Below are 21,235 nucleotides of genomic sequence, written 5' to 3'. Positions count from 1 at the left end.
CTTATGAAGGTGGAAATCCACATTTTCATGATGGAGGGTTACAAAATCTAAAGGAACTATATATTTCAGATTCATTTTACTTGAATTCAATTGTTATCGACAAAGGAGCATTACATTCTCTGAAAAAGTTCTAGTTAATTATCCAGTAACCCCAACCTAGAGACGTTTCCAGCTGGCATCGAATACTTAGAAAAGCTTAAGTTCTCCATGTTAGGGATATGCCCTGTGTAGAACTCTTTCCTAAGCTTCAAGGACTAACGAGTAAGAAAGCATGCCTCATCCAACTTTGAGGGGGTGAAAAGGTAAAGATTTTGTTCTGTTATCATTTAGCAATATATATAAGCTTACTTTTTTTCCTAAAATAATTTCCTTGTTTTGCCTCACTTTACATTTCTTCTGGCACATGCTTTGTACTATAACTTTATAAGCTTATTTGTAATCCTTTCATTCTGAACACTCTAATCTTCACATTTATCTATAGTAATTGTTTGTGGTTAATCTGTATATAGTTGACTTCCGGTGATAAGGAACCAGAATTCTCCAAGTCGACTTTACAACAGTGGCATCTTTATGTTCAAGCTTTGGCACTGGTGTTCCCAGTGAAAAAAATAATGTGTTGTCTTTCCTTAAAAAATAATGTCTTGTATATGAAACATCAATCATTGATCCAAGATACTTTCTATATTTTATCTGAGATTTGAGTTGTTTGTGATTATCACATATGCGATGTGTTGTGAGAGCTTTTCTTTCCAGGATTGGGTTGCTATACCTTGGGTTATGTTTGAATTGGTGGTATGTGATGGAATGTAGTGGTAACTTATTAGATTTTTCATATATAATATTTTTTTTTTTTTAGAGTTTTGGATTACCATATTTTGGAGTGTTTGTTGTTTTGATTGTGGTGTTTGGTCATTTCAGAATGTCATTTGATACTTGTATGATCTGCTTATAGTTATCCGAGTAATTTACAACATGAACCAATGCATTTCATTTAGATTAAAAGATAATCAGAACATACAGAGGAACATTTTCTTTTGACGTTAAAAAGTTAGGTCTATTTGACATCATAATCGAACACATCTAACATGCATAAACTGTAGACCATTAAAGCTAGAAAATAAAGGTTGCAGTCATCCAATTTAGAGAATAAGATTCTGCAAATAAATTTAAAAAGAGCATCTCCCTTACAAATTGCAGTCCAGCCTTCATTGCCATAGCGTTGTCCGCAACATGTCTTTACAGCAGTTCAGAGCAACAAGTTCAACTACTCCGTCAGCATCATGAGTTACTGCGGACAGTCCCTAACCCCCATCTGCTGCACGCCTGCACCGGGAATTTCATATCCGTCAAAGCACTCTTTTTCCTATATTTCCATATGTCATAATACATGGATAGGACTGATTTAATCACATGCTCAGATTCACTCACAATCCCTTGTTCATCCCACTCATTGATAGAGGTGATTAATAGAATCATTTTGTTGATCACTGAAAGCACAAAGTGGGCAGCAATTAATACCTTTCTTAAAGAGAGCAACTTTAACCTGGAGTCGATTATGCAAGATATGCCACATAAGGTGAACATGACGTCGGATAGTTTTGAGATTCCAAAGTTTGGACCATAACGTGGTTAGTTTTGCAATACTTCACTTTTATCCTTTAAGGATTCGTGTTCTGAATTAACAGATCATTGCTTATTTGCTCCCCAGATGAACTTATCACTCCGCTGACTAGTAGATAAAGAAATTTGAAGAATTTGCATTGCCTCAAATGGGAGAAAAAGATCATTGATGAGTTGAATATTGCATTCCCCTAGCTCAACATTGATTAAATCATGAATCTGTTAACAATAAAACTATATAATTATATGTAGGATATGGTTCAAACGGTGTTGGAGATAAAATACACACTAGTTAGAGAGGTTATGACACCTCTTGTAGATGATGTTGTTGCAAGTTTAACTAAATTTCCAAATGAGTATATGGAAAGGTTCAGAAATTTACTCACTTTAGGTAAGTGGTTTTGTCTATTAATTTTATATTTTAATCTTTTAATTTGCAGACTTTTTGTGAAAACCGAATATATTGTATTTCATAGATAAATAATGTACAACTACTAATGTGTTTATATAGGCTATTCTAACCTAATGGGATGACTAATGACTAATGAGCCAGTTACAAATTGATAATAATAATAGTAAAACTTCACTATTTACAACACTCCCCCTCAAGCTGGTGAATGAATATCTATCATTCAGAGCTTGGAAACAATTCTTTCAAAGTTTTTGTTGTTCAGTCCCTTAGCTAGAAGATCTGCAAGATTCCCTTGGGAATAGATATATGGGGTGCAAATTAGACCACTATCTAATCTAATTTTTCTTTGATGAAGTGTCGGTCAACTTCAATATGTTTGGTTCTATCATGTTGCATTGGATTGTGAGCTATGCTAATAGTAGATTTTATTATCAAAAGGGACTTAGCTACTCATAACTAAGACAATCAATAACGAACAATAATTGAAACATAGATAAATAAGGTCCAATTATGAGTTACTTTGAGATCCATTGTGTGTTCCTAGGTCCTTGGCTGCTAACTATGATCTCAAGTCTCCAAAATTTTTGAACCCTTGCTCTGAATTCGCTTCTGAATTTTATAGAAGCACTTTTGTAACGCTTCCATTGTGCCACGCTACTGGTCCAACGTGCCACGATGCGTTCATTAATCCTACGTGCCACGATGCATTTCCAACGTGCTCCAATTGCTCTGAAATTTCAAATTTGGAATCATGACGCTCCTCCAGACGTGCCACCTTTTTTCCAGTAGCTGCAGCTTCACAAATATCACCAAAATTGTGCACATTACATAAACATATGACTTCTTAACACTTCTAACAACTATCAGCATATTTCAGCATGTAATTCAAAGAAAAGACTCCCGAACTTGCTCAAAAAGGCTTAAAAAGAACTACAAAAGTATCACCAAGTGAAATCACATACCCTGAAGGGTAAAAATTGTGCAAGTTTTTGATAAATCATCAACATTGTATGATTTTTTGTTTATTCACAAAGGTCAGGGTACATGTTTGTGCCAAAAATGTTAAATTTGCAATGTCTCTTTGAATTTGCTTGGACGAGACATTTTGGCCCCGCGAACCTGCCCTGTTTCTAAAAATTAAGTTTATTTTGATCAATTGAAAATTTTTATTCTATTTGAAATTATAAAACCCTGAACTTTCACTTTTACTCAAATATATGTCTCTTGTTTTAGGATAGGTGAACATTTATTTGGCTGTTTTGGTTTTATTTAAGTTGGAGAGAAAATGGTCAATTTTTTGTGAATTAAAGGCAAGTGTATAAGTGATATCAACAAAAAAAAAAAAATTGACAACAACTTGTCAAAAAAAAATTGACAACAACGAAAAGAAAAAAAAAATTTACAACAACGAAAAGAAAAACAAAAAGAAAAAAGGAAGAGTTTTAAATTCAGTCCCAATAATGTTAACACCGACAAGCATCAAGCACGCGGGTCATTTTTCTGGTACACATCATCTTTTTTTTTTTTGGTAGAATTTGGTACCCATCAATTCTTATAACACAAGATAATTAATATTTAGATTCTTTTTATAGAAAAGCTAAATACTTAAATCACGTGAATGGAACTTGTTTACCTATCCACAAGTCCTACCTTAAGCAGCAAAATATGCGGTAATTGTTAGGTTAGAAGTTATGATTGCAGTTAGAACTCAACTAATCTATTTATGTGTGAAATTTTAGTGATTATTGTCATTTTGTTTAGGCTAAATTGTATTTTTGGTCCCTTAACTATTTAGGTAGTATCGCTTTGGTCCCTTAACTAAAATTCGATTTATTTTGATCCCTTAACTTTCTCTTTGATACACATTTTGGTCATTTACGTTAGTTTTAATTCAAAAACGTTAGGGTTTTTTCATCTTCTTCTCCTCTTTTTCATCTTCATATCATCTCCATCAACCTTCAACAACAAAAATCCCAGAAAAATTTCAGAAGAAAATGAAGAAACCCTAACATTTTTGAATTAAAACTAACGAAAAGGACCAAAAGGTGTAACAGAGAGAAAGTGAAGGGACCAAAATAAATCGAATTTTAATTAAGGGACGAAAGTGATACTATCTAAATAGTTAAGGGACCAAAAATATAATTTAGCCTTTTGTTTATCTATCAAAAATAAAATAAGTTTTTTAGCTTGCCTAAAAAGTATTAAGGAATGACTTTGAGAAACTCAAAGTTTCCTCTTATCATACATCACCACGAAAACAAATTAATTTACAGTAATGATATTTGTATAATCATTTGATGACATTCACCGCTAAACGCTATAGCACAAGGAGTGCCAAAGCACCTAGGCAACAGCAAAGTTCAAACAATCCTATACAACGCCATTAAGGCGCAAAACCAAACAAGAGGAAAGAAACAGGAAAAAAAAAACAACAAGCTAAAAGACTGAGTTCAATCAGGTTAAAAGACTTTGCCGCCACATTTGACAATCAAAATCAAAATTAGCATATTTCGATTTCAACCACCAAAATGACTGAAGCTTTACCCTTTCACCTAGCGTAAGCAATTTATCCTCCTTTCTTTGAAAAATCCTATTATTTTGTTCTTTCCAAATTGTCCAAACAACTGACAGGCATGGATTTCGTCGTCTTCTTGGAAGAACCCCGCATGCCACCAAACTGATGCAAGTGCTCGATAAACTGACAATGAAAAACTGTTGAGAGACCAAGCCATCCGGCGACAAGCTTCCACAAATCACCAAAGAAACTGCACTTAATAAATAAATGCTCCTTATCCTCATTCGAACTGCAATTAGCAACACAACCTTGTTCCGATATTGGTAAGACCCTCCTTTCGAAAATTTTATCTCTAGTAGGAATTCGATTAAGAAAAAGACGCCAAGCAAAAATCAACACTTCTAGAGGCACCGCTTTCAGCCACATGAAATTGTTATTATTATGCTGCTGATATCCATTGTGATCCAATTCTATTCAAAAATAATAAGCAAAGTTGACAGTGTAACAGTTAGTAGCATGTAACTTCCATATCCAATTATCGACACGGTCAACCTGAAAAGAGAAGTTAGTTAGACGAAAAATACACTCCCCCAACAACTCCTCCTCCCACGCGAATAACCTTCGACGCCAGTTCCAAGCCTCACCATTAACACCCCACCCTCTCACAAACATATCAGCCACCGTATCTAATTATTCTCCACTAACTCAAACAATCTCACATACATCTCGCACAACGGTTTCCCCTCAATCCAAGGGTCAAACCAAAACAAAGTGGACTCGCCATCCCCCACCTGACACAAAATATTATCAGTCAACCACCATGTATCAACCTCCCCTACACCATCCCTAATAGTCAAAATATTCTGCCACTACACCGACCCACCCCCACTCCTAGAGCAGCAAAGTCGCCCCCTTCCTCTCCATAGCGGGCACATAACACCCGATACCAAAGACTCTCCCGCCCCTGTGAAATCCTCCACCACCACTTACCCAAAAGAGCAAGATTAAATTCCCTCAACCTCCGCACCCCCAAACCTCCCTTCTCCTTTTGCAGGCAAACAGTCTCCCATTTTATCCAAGTAATTTTCCTAATATCCTCACATGCCCCCCAAAAATATGCATTAAAAATAGATTCAAGGGTAGAGATTATACCTGAGGGGGCTTTGAAAAAGGAAAGAAAATAGACCGGAATGGATGACATGACAGACTTAAGTAAAATCAACCTACCGCCCATAGATAGGTTATGGCTCTTCCAACTAGATAATCTTTTTTTAATACGCTCAACCAGAGCGTACCAAAAAACAATCTTCCTCGGATCACCACCAATAGGCAGCCCCAAATATAAAAAAGGAAGCTTGCCATGTTTACAATGCATAACCGAAGCCGCCTTATGCAACCAATAATCAGAGACATTGACCCCATAAAGCATAGTCTTTTGAAAGTTAACTTTTAAGCCAGAAGTAGATTCAAACAGCATCAACATAGATTTTAAAATTTTAATATTCCCCCAACTTTTTGCCTCCATCAGCAGGGTGTCATCTGCGAATTGTAAATGAGAAATGGCAACAACACCCTATGCCCCTACCTTGAAAGGTTCAAACAAGCTCTGCTCCACTACTGAATTCATCATAACATGTAAACCTTCGGCACAAAGGCACGGAAGCCCTGTTTTGTTGATTGGTATATCGCTTGGGTTTTCAAAATTGTTAGGAGTCTATCTTCAGCACAAAGGCACGACTCTCCACCTGTCAAGCAATTACATTTTACTCAATGGGATCCATGAGGGTGATATCTTGTTCATTGGAAGAGTCAACATGCATGGAAGGTCTTTTATGAAAATAGGAACCCGGGGTCGAGTTCTTCAGAGGTGGAGGAGACTAATGCAGGAGGGTTTTATTAGTAATTTTATTAGTATTTAATCTTAGCCAAATCTTAGTAATTTTCTATAACTTTCTATTATTATTTAGTTTTATTTTATTTCGGCCTACGAGTTTGTTATTTCTTTCACTATTATTATTTCGTTTTATTTTATTTCGGCCTACGAGTTTGTTATTTCTTTCACTATATAAGCAGAACTTATGCAACCTAAGAGGCATACTTTTATTCATTAATAATATTCGAGATTTTTCTCTCAATTCTGGTGGATTCCAGAAACCCTTATTTTGATAGGTTTGTCGCTTGCAACCTGTCTGTTTTCTTTTAGGTTTAACGCTTTCTACTTGCTTCCGTACTGCGTCATATATTTATGATTTAACTTTGCGTTTCCATTTGTAACCTTTCCTTTGTATTAGATTTTGATATTGATATGTCATGTCTACTTTTCACTTTATTGATTATCAAATGTATGTGCAGATGATGTTTACGTATTATGTAAAGAAAATAAAAACTTGTCACATGGTCTGAAAAAGTCGGCCCTATTTTTAAGTGAAAGAAACTTTAACTTCTCTCTAAGTTTTTTTCTCCTTCATTCATCGAAGAGGGGTGGTTTTAGGTCATTTTTTGACTTAAAATTCAATCAACAATTTGGACGTCAACGTTGCAGATCCGGAAGCATAGGGATTTTGATGACTCAGATTTTATCATATTATTTGTAGGTTATTTTGCCGTTGTATACTATTAACTTGAGTGCTGTGAGTTTGTTCGCAGATTCACCCTTTACGTTTTTAGCGATGTTTGTGATTGATGTATTTTATCAATTTGAATGAATGTTGTTTTATTTTTGTCAAAAAAATTAAAACTTGTCACAGAGGTGATTTATTTAAAAAATCTAAATATTCAATTCAACACTTATTTCAAAAATATTATATTGTTAACAAATATCCCGGAAAATAAAAGAAAAGTAATGCAGTGAAAAACATTGAGTTGGTCGTTAAGTTGATAACATGGCAAATAAACCCACAAAATGTTGCTCATTTAGCAATCCTACATGTATAAAATCTTCTTTTCCATCCTTTCACACCATTTTTCTCCAAATTTAAAGATGATGACTTATTACACCCTAAGCACGTGTTATTTATTTATAATTTGTTGGGTCATGTTAACTTGTGCCTAAGGACACATGTTAAGGAACCCAAAAAAAAGCAACTTTGTATTGAAAAACATGATATTTTAACTTTTTAGAAGTTGACTATACGACTTTTGAGGCGTATATTTCTATAAAGAGCTCCTTAACATGTGCCCTAAAGGGCACAGGTTAACATTTGCGTAATTTGTTTTGGTATACTACATTTAACACAGATCTAGAGATAATTAATATTGTTTACAATAGTCACTTTTATAGATTCCTAAAAAAAAAGTTACTTTTATAAAGCCAAATTTCACGTGAATAACAACTTGGTTAGCTTTTCTTGTTTCCTAATAATTTAGTACAATAATTGAATACCGACTTGCTCAAAAAATTACTAAACAAAGACCAAGGGAAACTCAGTCTTCGACTATCAACATAGATAGCACTAAACAAGTCTCAGGAAGGAGTAACAAAAAATCTCAAAATGGCAGAAATAGCAGTGTCTTTTGCTATTGAACAACTGCTTCCATTGTTAACCAAAGAAATCAAACTACTCAAAGGTGTTCACAAAAATGTTAGTTGATAATATAATTTCTATTTTAACTTCTTAAAATAAAGTTAAGAGACAAATATCTGGATTAGATTTTTAATTTGACCTACGCAAACTTGATAGTCTCGCTTTGTTCTTGGTCTGATGTATCACATGGAAAGTGAAAATAAATAAAAAAATAACAATATTATTATGAGCATCCAAGTACATGATTCCTGTCATTTATTATAAACATCCACCTATATATCCCTATCAATATTATAACTTTATATTGTATCCCTAAAAAAAAAAAAAAAAAAATAGTATATTATAAGCATCCATCGCATCCGTGAGCCTAATGACTCGTCTTTGGACACTCTCGTGGAATATACTATAAGCCTGAAAATATAATTAAAACATTCAAATTCAAATCATATTTATTTACTCCCACTAGATAACCAATTCTGTACCAAAAAAAAAAAAAAAAAAGATAACCAATTCAGCAAGCAAATCGAAATAGGGATGAAACAAAATCTTCATCTAACAAATAACTTTATTCTCTCTCTTTTACAAGGTGTTTTTTTTTTTTTTAACACTTACGTTGTGGTTGACCAATGTCATCAATATCATCAACCACAGTGTCATTCAAGGGGTAGCACTTGGGTGACATTGGGATGTCAATGTCATGTGACATTGGCCAACCACAATATCACAAATGTACAAAGACAAAAAAATATGGTTTTCTTCTCTCTCACTTACAGGGATTCTTTTATCTTTTTGTACACGTGTGACATTGTAGTTACACCCCAATGTCACCAAGTGTTTTCCATCACGCAAGTGCTATCCATAAACATTATCCACCTATATAATCCTTGTCAATATTATAACCACTCATCACTACTCGTAGAATATATTATAAGCCTGAAAATAAAATTGAAACATTCAAATCAAATTTATTTACTCCCACTGGATAACCAATTCATCAAGCAAATCAAAATAGGGATGAAACACAATCTTCATCTAACCAAAAATCCAAAGCTGCAAAAGTGAGAGGTTGACTGCAATGGCTGAAATGGCTGTGAGTTTGGCTATTCAGCAACTGCTTCCACTGTTAAGGAAAGAAGCCAATTTGCTTAGAGGTATCCACAAGGAATTTGCATACATCAAAGATGAACTTGAAAGCATCCAAGCATTCCTTAAGGACGCTGAAAAAAGAGCTGCAGTTGAAGGAGACAACGTCCGTGAAGGGGTCAAAATATGGGTGAAGCAGGTGATAGGAGTAGCTTTTCGTATAGAAGATATCATAGATGAATATATGATCTATGAACCACGAAAACCTCATCATCCCAAATATCCAGATTCACTCCATAAGATTGTTCAATTGATCAAAACTTTGATCCCTCGCCATCGAATTGGGTCAGAGATTCGAGAAATTAAGTCATCTGTTTGTATGATCAAGGAAAGAAGTGAAAGATATGGCTTCCAAATCCAACATCAAGAATCAAGTGGAATACAAAATGCTAAATGGTATGACCCTCGATTGGTTCACATGGAGGAAATTGATGTTGTGGGATTTCAAGAGTCTAGAGAAAGATTGATCGGCTGGTTGGTAAAAGGAAGAGTTGAGCGCACTGTCGTCTCTGTGGTGGGAATGGGAGGGCAGGGTAAAACCACTCTTGCCAAGAATGTTTTTGAAAGCAAGGAGGTTAGTGGACACTTTGATTGTCGTGTATGGATCACAGTGTCTCAATCATACAGTATAGAAGGGTTGTTGAGGGACATGTTGCGCAAGTTTCACAAGTCTTTGTCTCATGATATTACTATGGAAATGGATAGAGGGTCATTAATCGATGAGGTAAGAAACTACTTGCAGCAAAAGAGGTACGTTGTTGTTTTTGATGATGTATGGAACATGCATTTTTGGAATGAGATTGAATCTGCTGTAATTGATAATAAAAATGGAAGTAAGATATTTATAACAACAAGGAATATAGATGTTGCACTTTCTTGTAAGAGATCTTCGTTTGTCAAAGTGCATGAGTTGCAACCTTTAACTGAAGAACAATCTGTGGAGTTGTTTAATAAGAAGGCATTTCGATCTGACGAATGTTGTCCAAAAGAGCTCATTGATATATCTTGTGATATTGTTAAAAAATGCAAAGGTTTACCACTAGCAATTGTTGCCATCGGAGGTCTTTTATCTTTAAGAGATAAAAATGCAATCGAGTGGAAGAGGTTTTGTGAAAATCTACTCTTAGAGCTAAACAAGGATTCCAATTTAATTGGGATTAAAGAGATTTTAAGATTGAGTTATGATGATTTGCCTTACTATCTTAGATCATGTTTGTTGTATTTTGGATTATACCCAGAAGACTATGAAATTGAGTCTAAGATACTACTTCGTCAGTGGGTAGCTGAAGGGTTTGTGAAAGAGGAAAGGGGAAAGACATTAGAAGAAGTTGCGGAAACTTATTTATCAGAGTTGATTAATAGAAGTTTGGTGCAAATCTCTACGATTAACATTGATGGAAAAGTTAAAAGTTGTCATGTTCATGATCTTTTACGTGTGATGATCTTTGAAAAATTTGAGGATTTAAGTTTTTGCTGCCATATTAGTGAAGACAGTCAGTCATCCTTAAGTAAACAATACCGCCGTCTATCAATAGAAACAAATTCTAATGATTTAATGGCAAGTATTGAAAGCTCACATGTTCGAGCGCTGCTTGTTTTCACGGATAAAGAGATAACTGAAGACTTTGCAAATAAAATCACTACAAAATTCAAGTTGTTGAAAGTGCTTGATTTTAAAGATACATCCCTTGATTCTGTTCCTAGAAATATAGGCAATTTGATTCACTTGAAGTACTTAAGCTTTAGAAACACAGATATAAAAAGCCTTCCAAAATCCATTGGCATGCTCCAAAACCTAGAGACTTTGGATGTAAGAGGTACAGATATCCATGAGATGCCAAAAGAGATTAGCAAGCTTAGAAAGCTACTACATCTTCGAGGTTATACAATGTCTTTCATTAAATTGAAGGATGGTATTGGAGACATGACATCTCTACAATCATTGCGATATGTTTTATTAGATGCAGAAGAAGTAGTAGAGCTATTCCAGGAGCTAAAAAAGTTGAAGCAGTTAAGAGAATTAGGCTTGGTTCGTCTTAGAAGAGAGCATGGAAGTGTTCTATCTTCTTTACTCAATGAGATGCAACACTTGGAGAAACTACATATTCGATCACAATCAACAAACACAAATGAAGTCAATATTGATTTACATTTGATTTCATGTCCACCAATGCTTCGAGATCTTAGACTGTATGGGAAGTTAGAGAAGCTGCCAGAGTGGATTCCAAAGCTACAAAATCTTGTTGAGTTAAAGTTGGAATTCACCCAAATAACAGATGATCCAATGGAATCACTAAAATATATGCAACACTTGCTGTCACTCTATATCGGCCACCATGGTTATGAAGGTGAAAGTTTGTATTTTCAAAATGGAGGGTTTCACAAACTAAAGGAACTAACCATTGGAAATTCATCTTCCTTGTGTTCCATCATCATTGACAAAGGATCATTGTGTTCTCTTAGAAAGCTCGAGTTATGGCGTAACACCAAACTCAAGACTGTACCTACCGGCATCCAACACTTAGAGAAGCTTCAAGTTCTCAGTATTTGGGATATGCCAAATGAATTTGTGCAAAGCATTGCTCCAAATGAAGGAAAAGAGCACTGGACCATTCAGCATGTGCCCTTTGTAGAGTTTTATCCTGCTGGCGGCAAATCTGTTCGATACTTAAGGACAAAGAACTAAGGTATGGTACTTTTCTTCCAAATGATTATCAATACATATTCTTGGTAATATGTTTTGGTTCTATCATCAAACAAACTGGATTCTCTGCAGTCAGCTTTATAGTTCAGTCGACTGTAGAGGATTCGGATTAGTCATCAAAGTACAAACTCATTTATCTCCTAAATTAATTTCTCTATTCGCCTCACTTTACTTTTCTTTTGGAATTTTTTTTCTTTCTGAAAAACTACATCAATAATTATAAGTTTATAGCGTTCAGTTTCCTCAAAAGCTTTTTTGTTGTAGTCCTTTCACACTGAGCAGAGAAATCTTCAATCATATTTAGTAATAATTTGTTGTTAATTGGCAGGTGGTGCCTGGTTGGCTTCCGGTGATTGCTCCAAGTGTACTTGTACAACCGTTGCGGCATGTCTGTTCCAAATGAAAAATAATAATGTACTGTCTTTCTCTAATAATGGTATATGAAATCTCAGTTTTTTTTTTTTTTTTTTTAAACCTCAAAGTTATTGATTCAAGATTCTTGGTTATTTTATTTGAGATTTGAGTTCCTTGTAATGTATCATGTATGAAATATGTTGTGAGAGCTTTTTTTCTTTCAAGGATTGCAATACATTATTTCTTTGTTGATTTACCTTTTCTTTTAGAATAAGAAAAGCGAAGTTTTATTTAATATATGATTTGTTGTTGTTCTGGTGTTTAGTATGCTTTGTACTATATTACAATTATACTACAAGTTTAATTATACATAACTGGAATTTGTTTTAGATATTTCTAATTTGTGCAGGGACATTTAGGATCCTCTCCACTTTCCTTCTACATTTTCCCTCTCATTTTCTCCTTAATTTGTGGTCCTAGCTCTTTAACTTCCTCTTGTTACAGCTCTATACAGCTATTCTAAGTTTATCTGCACTTACTAATTTTTAAGTCTCTATAGAGCTATCCTAAGTTTCTCTGCACTTACTAGTTTTCTCAAGGAAGTAGACTCGCTAAAGAAGATACTAAACGTGGTTTAGGCAAGGGCCAAAAGATAAGTCTCTTTGAACCTCGATTAAACGTGGTTGTTTCTGATTCATCGAGAATAACACAAAGGCTATTACTATCCTCATCAGTAATAATTATAAGTTACAACAATAGGTGACATTGCTAGATAAGTTGAAGAAATTCAAGCATTTTCCTACAAGCAAATGACTATATACTCCCTCTTTTATAAATTATACAACAATAATACCAAGACCGTTTCTACCAATTTTCATTACAACATAAATCTATGATAGGGAGTGAAACTGATACAAGGTAAGAGTCCCAACAACCTGCTTTGTAAAAGCATCAAGATCAAAACATACCTGTAAGACAATTAAACATGATCCAGGATCCAAATGAGTTTCTCAACACTCGTTCTACATAAAGATCTAGGCATATGCCCGTTCGATGCATGAATACGAATTAGTCTATTCTGCATATATCAGAATGAAGGAGCATTAACTACATCAGATAATCAATCAGTGTAAAGGATCTTCATGAAAATTGGAAAGAGCCTCAACAACAATATTTCTTAGTTCACTCAGTGGAGAGGTTGCAGTGTAAGAACAAATTGAGCTCACTCAGTGTTGGCGTGGTTAGAGTGGGGACTGGAGACAGAGGCTGTTGTTAGAGTCCATGGCGGAGGTGTGGTGGCGACTGGCTTGGACAACAACAACAGGCGGTTGGGAGGGAGAGGATAATGAACGAATCTCTTCATATTCTTTATACGGTGTTTCTTTTTATTGATTTTGATAAAGGGGGTTGTTTCCGTCAAAATGTGTGTCGCAAAATGTTGGAGACCAAAGAAGTGACTCGCAGGCCCTACACTTATAAGAAGAAAATGGAGTAGTGACTATGGTTTAGAATTAGACGGTGCTTAGTGTGAAAGGATAAGCATTAACGAAGATCTGATAAATGATAAATAGTTTATTAAATTGATAGCTTTGATAAAATTAACTGTTGAATTAATTGATAAATATAAAACTATTGTTTTTAATAGTTAATTTATTTTAAATTATTTATCATCTTAAAAATCAAAATATTGTTACTTTCTTAAGGCCATAAGCTCTCTGTTAAACAGAGTATGACAACGGTTGAACTAAAGGCCCAATGGGATTGTAGAACTTTAAGGATGTAGACTTAATAACTAGAGAAGCTACTGACAATTTAAAATTAATAACTTAAATAATACAAAATGATTTGGGCAGGAGCCGAAATGCAATTCTCCTTGGACCTCACTCAAATGAGGTGACAAATAATAGAATTGGCCAATTCTGACTCATCGGGAATAATACAAGGCTATTACTTTCCTCATCAGTAATGGTGGCATTTAGTAGCTAAGTTATACAAATTTAAGCATTTTCTTACAAGTAAATGGATATATACTCGTTTGTTAACCCGAAATCTATGTAAAGATCAAAACATACCTGTAAGATTGATTAAACATGATCTGGGTTCCAAATGAGCTACTCGATAATCGTTCTACGTAACGATCTAGTTATATGCTCGCTCGTTGAACGAAGAGGAGTTAGTCTATTCTGCAAAATTCTGAATGAAGGAGCATTAACTACATCAGATAATGTATCATGATACAATGGATCCTCATGAAAATTAGAAAGAGCCTCAACCACATTATCCCTTAGTTCCCCAGTCTCGTCATGTAGTAAATCAATAAGAACCGGAATTGCTCTTGCATCACCAAGGACCATTCTACCACTTTCCTGGTAGCTCATCTGAGAAAAAGCCCCAGAAATCTTTTTCTTTATTTCTTCAGTCCCATGGCTCAACAACTCAACAAGGATAAAAACCGCACCTGAATTCCGGATCACAGAAGGTGTGTGCTTGTATCGCAACAGATCCCATATCACATCGACAGCTGTTGCTTTAGTTTCATCATCACCTTCTCTAAGAAGTCTCACCAAGTGACCCACAATTTCAACAGCATTCGCCTCTGCAACAGCCAATATACAAAACACATCCTCGGCTATCTCCTTACCAGAAACATCATCTCCTTGAAGAAGCTCCGCATAAAGAGGTATAGCCCCAGCTTGAGCAATTGGTCTAATGTAATCAACATGGTTCAATAGCACACCAAGAGTATTACCGGCGACAAGTTTTGTAGTGTTATCTCCATCACGAAACAACTCCACAAGCACAGATATCACTCCCAATTCAAAAAGCATAAGCTTACCTTGTCTTGAAAGACCAACCAATCCAATCGATTGACATGCCCTTTCCCTCGAAACCATGTTACCAACACCAGCAGCCTCAACAATAAAACGAAGCGCTCCTAATCTAATGAGTTCCCTCCTAACTTCCATCCGAAGCGCCAACGCGCTCAAAATCTCTAACAAATACAATCTAACATCATTGCTACAAGTACGCAACAAACTAATAATCATCTCTAAACCACCATTAGCTGCAACAAATGTCCTACTATTATCACAAAAACTTACAACAACCAACAAACATTCTATCAACACTTTTAGCATCTTTCCCTCAGCACGAGGCAATAACGTTATCAACCAACGTGCAACTCCATGTTCACCCATTTCAATCGCCAAACTACCATCACCTCTGCAAGCAATACACTTCATGCAATAAGCAGAAGCTTCTTGAAGTAAACTAGGAGCAGAATCATTTGCAATGTTATTATGAGAAAGAATCTCAATGAGAATTGGAATGGTGGTAGATAATACATGTTCCGGGGCTTTTTTCGAGTATTTGGCCAGCATGAACATTGCTTTAATTTTCATAGATTTGGTTCCTGAAGTTATAACATTCTCATAATTTCTTAGTATAACTTCCCAATTAAAGTTCTCAGTTTTACTATTTTCACCCCCTTCCATTGTTTTTCTTAATCCCTCAAGCTTTGTTTAATTCAATGAGAAACCACTGGAAAAAAAAAATGAAAGCGATAAAAGATTATCATGAATATAATATATATAGAAAATAGTAAGAGTAACTGTAAAATTAAAAAAAAAATTAAAAATTTGGCAGAAAAAGAAAATAAAATGATAGGGAGGTAGAGGAGAGGTTGCAGTAAGAACAAACTGGACTCACATGAGTAGGTATCGGATGTGTTTATGTGGTTCAATTCGAGACAGAGGTGGTTCGTCGGAGTCCACGGCGGAGATCTGGTGGCGTCTGGCTTGGACAATGGCAGCAGAAGTGTAAAAATGTTCTGTCAAAAAGGGAGTATGTTTTTACGAAAATCCGTCGATTCAGTATTGGAAATCGTAATGTAATTGCATATTCGTATGAAGCACGGTCACTCCTAGAATTACGCGTGTCTCGGTGTTGGGCACGTGTTGTATCCGATACCAACACGACACTTACATTTGTAATTACACTGAATTATGTGATTTTTTTCAAATTATTAACTGCGTCGGTGTGCCAATGTCCGTGTCGTGTTCGGTGTCCGTATATGTGTTTCATAGGTTTCGATTAACTTATTTTTGTAAAAGGTTTGTAAGGAGTGTTTGGATAGTCTTTAACCACTTTAAATTAAGTAATTATTTTCACTACAAAAAAAAAAGTAATTATTTTATAAAATGTTAAAATTTTCAATTTCCACTGCATTGGTTAAACAAATTTTCATAAAATAATAATAATATTTAAGGTTATTAACTAGCGTCTCAGAACACTAATTAACATTTTCTTTGATAAAATAGTGAAAAGTTAAAAGAGTTGGTATTTCTCCGTTTTAAAACGAATGTTGTTTAAGATACACACGTGTTAGGAAATGTAATGATTAAAAGAAAGTAAAATATTATTTTATCAAATTATTCTCATTAATTATTTCATTAACATAAAACCACATGTAAAAATACATGACATGATCAACGACATCTAAGACCATCTACAATGGTTAAACAACATTTTTTGTTTAAACATCAACTTTTTCACTTCCCAACACTCCACATCATTTTCTCTCTCTTCCACCTAAACATTAAACAAACATTCACAAATAACCCTCTCCAATGGTTAAACAACATTAAACAATCTACCCCACCAACACTCTACCCCACCACTTTTTTAATTCATATTCTTATTTAATTTTATTATTTAATTTTATATTTTTAATTACATAAAAATAAAAATATCAATTATAATTAAATTAAAATAATATACACTTAACGATTATAATTAAACAAAATTTATTTAAATATTTTTTTATTTTCTTAATTTGAAATGCAATACAAGAAACTAATTTTGCTAATTTTGCTAATTTTGCTAATTGAAAGATAATAATAAGACTAATATAGTGAAAAACTTGGTTTTTTTTTCTGTGTCCAAATCAAATGAACCAAGTCTCTATTTATAGAGAAAAAAAAATCATGAATTTTGATATTTTTTATTTTTTTTAAAATTAATTTACAACCAAAATTATTGAGGTCCAATTATTATAAAAATTAAAATCCGGACAACCAATAACAAAGCAGCACGTGTTCCTTTACTTTCAAAAATTCGTTTTCTCTCTCCGTCAACTGCACCTCACGCGTGTTGTCTGCGCGTGTGTTACACGCGCCATGTTTCAGCGAACAAAACCGCGACACTTGGCACTTTCGTCAGGTTTCAACAATGTTTAATGCTTTCATCTCCTCTCTCATCCAACTCACCATTCAACAGTCTCTCAACAAACCATTGGAGCATTTTTTGCTGTTGAATCTCACTTTCAACAGACCATTGCAAATGGTCTAAGATGACATAAGCATGTCACATCTAAACACCAATAAAGGAGCAATGAAATTTGAACAACCATTTGGCACAATCTATTTGACAACCTTCCTTTTCTCTCTTTTCATTGATCAAAAACAATGGAGAGAGAAAAAGGAAGAGAGAGAGTAAGAATATTATGTGAGTATGAGAGAGAAAGTTGTCTAAAAGTTGTCACAAAATGAATGTACAAATATCATTTCTCAATATAAAAGGTCACATTTTACAACTTGCATACTTTATCGTGTTTGCACAAATGGCTAAACATCCAAAACGTTCTGGATGAGTAAAAGAATGATCTTGACATTATGAATTTTATTTAAAGAAGAAAAGAGAAGTCAAGGGGAGCCTATGACAACCGAAAAATGTTGTCCAACAGCTCTTTCCTTACACTTGATCAGCAGGCTTTTCTACATCTATAAATACAAGAGGAAATAAAGGATCAAAGTAAGAGTTTGAACACAAAGCACATCAGTACATAAGAGAAATCTTCATGATAAGTGCCAGAAAGTAGTTAATTCCATGTTACATTTAAGGCACTTTTGTTACATGTCTTACAAGTTATTTAAGGAAAAGCCAAGAAAAAGATGAACAATTGCCCTATTATGCTTTTTATATCTTACTCTATCCATTTGTGCAGGAATTGAATGTCAAGACACTAAGAAAGAAAGAAAAACAAGAATTTGTGAAAAAAGTCAACTTGCCATGGCAAGTGATCTACTTGCCATGGCGAATGAATTACTCACGAGGCGAGCATGAAGACGAGTTCAAGGCAAGTAAGAGGTAGAGAGTACCAGAAACAACTGGCGACCAACATGCCATGGCGAGCAAAATTACTCGCGAGGCGAGTTAAGGTGGCCTAATCCCTCAAAGCTGATGTGGTAGAAACCCACTGGGGAAGAAAGCTCAACTCGCCATGGCGAGCAAATTACTTGCCATGGCGAGTTCATAAAATTATGCAAGTATAAAAGGCCAATTTGTTCACTTCAAGGAGGATATTATCATATCATATCAGATTATCATTTTAGGCCATTTTAGGGATAGAAAAACGGGGGGAAAATAGAGAGAACATCAAGGAACAAGGAGCTACAAGGATTGGAGAGGACTTGCAAGATCATTGAGACATCACGGCTTGGTTATTCCTTTTCTCTTCTTCCCCTTGTAAGGTTACCATGACAATGTGTAGCTAGACTCTTTTTGTTGGGATTAAATGTAATCAACTCTATTAGTATGTATTCCCTTTGATTATGATGTTGTTTGATTTTAATTATCTTATGATGTTGAAGTTATTCTTGTTTTCCATTACAATCTTATGGGTTTGAATTGTTATTGAAAAATACTTTTTGAATCTAGGTTAGAATAATCTTCTATCAAAACTTTTGTTCTAGACATGGAATTTAGGTTTTGATAATCACTTTGAATATTGGAACTTAAAGCTTTTGTATCATTTAATAGTTTGGGAAATCAACTATGCAATAATATAATCGACTATTGGATCGTTTAATAGTTTGGGAAATCAACGATTAAACGACTCAATAGAAATCACGACATCATTTGGACACGAATGATATTGTTGAGCAATATGTGATAATATCGATTGATAATTAGAATCCGCAACACTAATCCGAGAATATGAGTATGTTGATGAAGTTTAATCCCAACATAACCATTTCCCTGTTAACTCTCAAACCTTTTATAATTTCGTAGTTATATAGCTTACGAAACCAAACTTATTACCACTTCATTACTCAGAACGATATAGATTGTTGAACGGCCTAGAATATTGCACATGTCCCTGTGGAGATGATAACATAAATACTTACTTTCGATACTACATCACTTCACTACAACATAAATTCTTCACAAACAACAAAACTATCTCACTATATCTCTGATCAATATCAATTATGAGTTTGTTCATCATAATCTCAAACAAGAGATGAGAAGCCTTTGAGGCTAAAAGATTGATTTTAACCATAACCCACTTTTAAGTGCAGATATCATAATCTCTTCATTTATAACACACTTCATCTCATAACATATGTGTGGATCACATATTCTGAGTCTGTTCAAATCATCATACCCTCAAACACGAGTTGAGTGTAAATTTGATCCAAAACAACCTTATCATAATCATTAATTCATTCTCACAAATTTTTTTGTAATGGTAGTTTGAGAAAGAAAAGAACCAGCCTTTCTAGCACGAAGCAAGAGAATTGTAAAGTCTGTTGAGGTTGATAATACAATGTCAGAAATTGATTTAGCGTGATCAAGAAGAATAGTGTTGCTAGAGCGTTATGGTAGTTAAAAACTATAGTGGAAAATCTCACACGAATTGTGGGGACTGAACTAGCCTACATTTGGTGACTCATAATAACTCTTTTGTGTGATTATCTTACACTTATCTTTAATTATTTGTCTTAAACACGAATCACACACAATCACATTAATAATATTGTCATTACACTATCCGGAATGATCTAGTCCTTATTAAAATATAATTCTATAAGATTTATCTAGTATAATCTGGTCCTTAGCAAATTATTTGGCTAATATTTATCATTATATTATCCATAACGCTTTGGTCCTTGTTAATTTAATTGCCTAATATTTATCCTTATATTATCCAGAACAATCTGGTCCTTATTAAATTAATTGTCTGACATCTACCAATAATTTCTTGAGTATAAAAGTTTTGTAAGTTGCAGGACTAAATTTTAAAAGGGTCACAATTCAAACCCCCTTTCTTTGGATTATTTTGTTCCAATTCACCAAATACATGCAAACTAAATGCAATTTTTTGCAGTTTCGGTTTGAATTGTTTCAGTTGGCGGTTTTTCTATTGGGTTAGTTCGGTTCTGAACTCCCGTAACTAATACTCCTAATTTTTCTCAGTTGAACCAAATTTTATTTTGATTTGCACATGAAGTGAATATCATTATATGAAACTCACATTTGCGTGAATTCGGTTTTAAAACATTTATGTAACACAAGCATTTTGTATTTCATTTTTTTAAACATTTGAATAAGACTTGGTATAATTACATTGAATAAATAAATTTAATGACTCTGCCATAATAAAAGCATCTTACATCTAGGTGAAAAGAATGTATTATATCAGAACACTTGTCGTAATAGATAAAATATACTCCCTCCGTCCCGGAATAACTGACCCATTTTCTAAAAAAAAATGTCCCAAAATAACTGACCCATTTCAATTTTTAATACAACTTTCATCATTCCCAATACAATATAACACTAAATAATACTACTTTTATCATTCCCAATACAATATATTCCACTTTCCCCTTTATTTATACATTTTTCTTAATCTGTGTGAAAAACCAAAATTGGTCAATTATACCGGGACGGAGATAGTAATCATGAAAAATGAGTAAACCTCGAGATGGACACTGAATAGATTAAGAAATTGATATAGATCAAATGAATGAACTAAATGACATTGTCGTAATAAAAGCATCTTACGTTTGTTGGTGAAAAGAGTAAGTATAAGAATGGTACGAGGTCACTAGTTTTACTGTTTATTAAAAAGAAAATCCTAGAAAGGAGTGAACTTCGAGATCAACAGTGAAGCTGTT

The 21,235-nt window shown here is 34.2% G+C and overlaps 2 protein-coding genes across 4 annotated transcripts; one reads left to right on the top strand and one right to left on the bottom strand.

Moving 5' to 3' along the window:
* The first annotated feature begins 9,027 nt into the window (after positions 1-9,027).
* Positions 9,028-12,494, top strand: LOC146938503 (disease resistance protein RPM1-like). The gene is made up of 2 exons (XM_085752424.1): positions 9,028-11,901; positions 12,247-12,494. The coding sequence occupies exon 1, from the start codon at positions 9,147-9,149 to the stop codon at positions 11,898-11,900; it is 2,754 nt and encodes a 917-aa protein (XP_085608550.1). The 5' UTR covers positions 9,028-9,146; the 3' UTR covers position 11,901; positions 12,247-12,494.
* A 439-nt stretch (positions 12,495-12,933) lies between these two features.
* On the bottom strand, positions 12,934-16,158 carry LOC146938502 (ARM repeat superfamily protein). Of its 3 annotated transcripts, none has more exons than XM_085752426.1 (3): positions 15,981-16,158; positions 14,345-15,812; positions 12,934-13,739 (listed from the first exon to the last, which is right to left on the bottom strand). In XM_085752426.1, the coding sequence occupies exon 2, from the start codon at positions 15,764-15,766 to the stop codon at positions 14,384-14,386; it is 1,383 nt and encodes a 460-aa protein (XP_085608552.1). In that variant the 5' UTR covers positions 15,767-15,812; positions 15,981-16,158; the 3' UTR covers positions 12,934-13,739; positions 14,345-14,383. The 3 variants fall into 3 exon arrangements, with proteins under 3 accessions (XP_085608552.1, XP_085608554.1, XP_085608553.1); XM_085752428.1 differs by having other exon boundaries at positions 12,934-13,350; positions 15,981-16,137; XM_085752427.1 differs by having other exon boundaries at positions 12,934-13,744; positions 15,981-16,127.
* Between the last annotated feature and the right edge of the window lie 5,077 nt (positions 16,159-21,235).

This window comes from Medicago sativa, chromosome 3 (genome assembly GCF_051527215.1).
Source record: "Medicago sativa cultivar Bolivia chromosome 3, Bolivia_mono, whole genome shotgun sequence".
In the NCBI taxonomy this organism is placed as follows: domain Eukaryota; kingdom Viridiplantae; phylum Streptophyta; class Magnoliopsida; order Fabales; family Fabaceae; genus Medicago; species Medicago sativa.
This window is presented reverse-complemented; position numbering and strand designations above follow the sequence as displayed.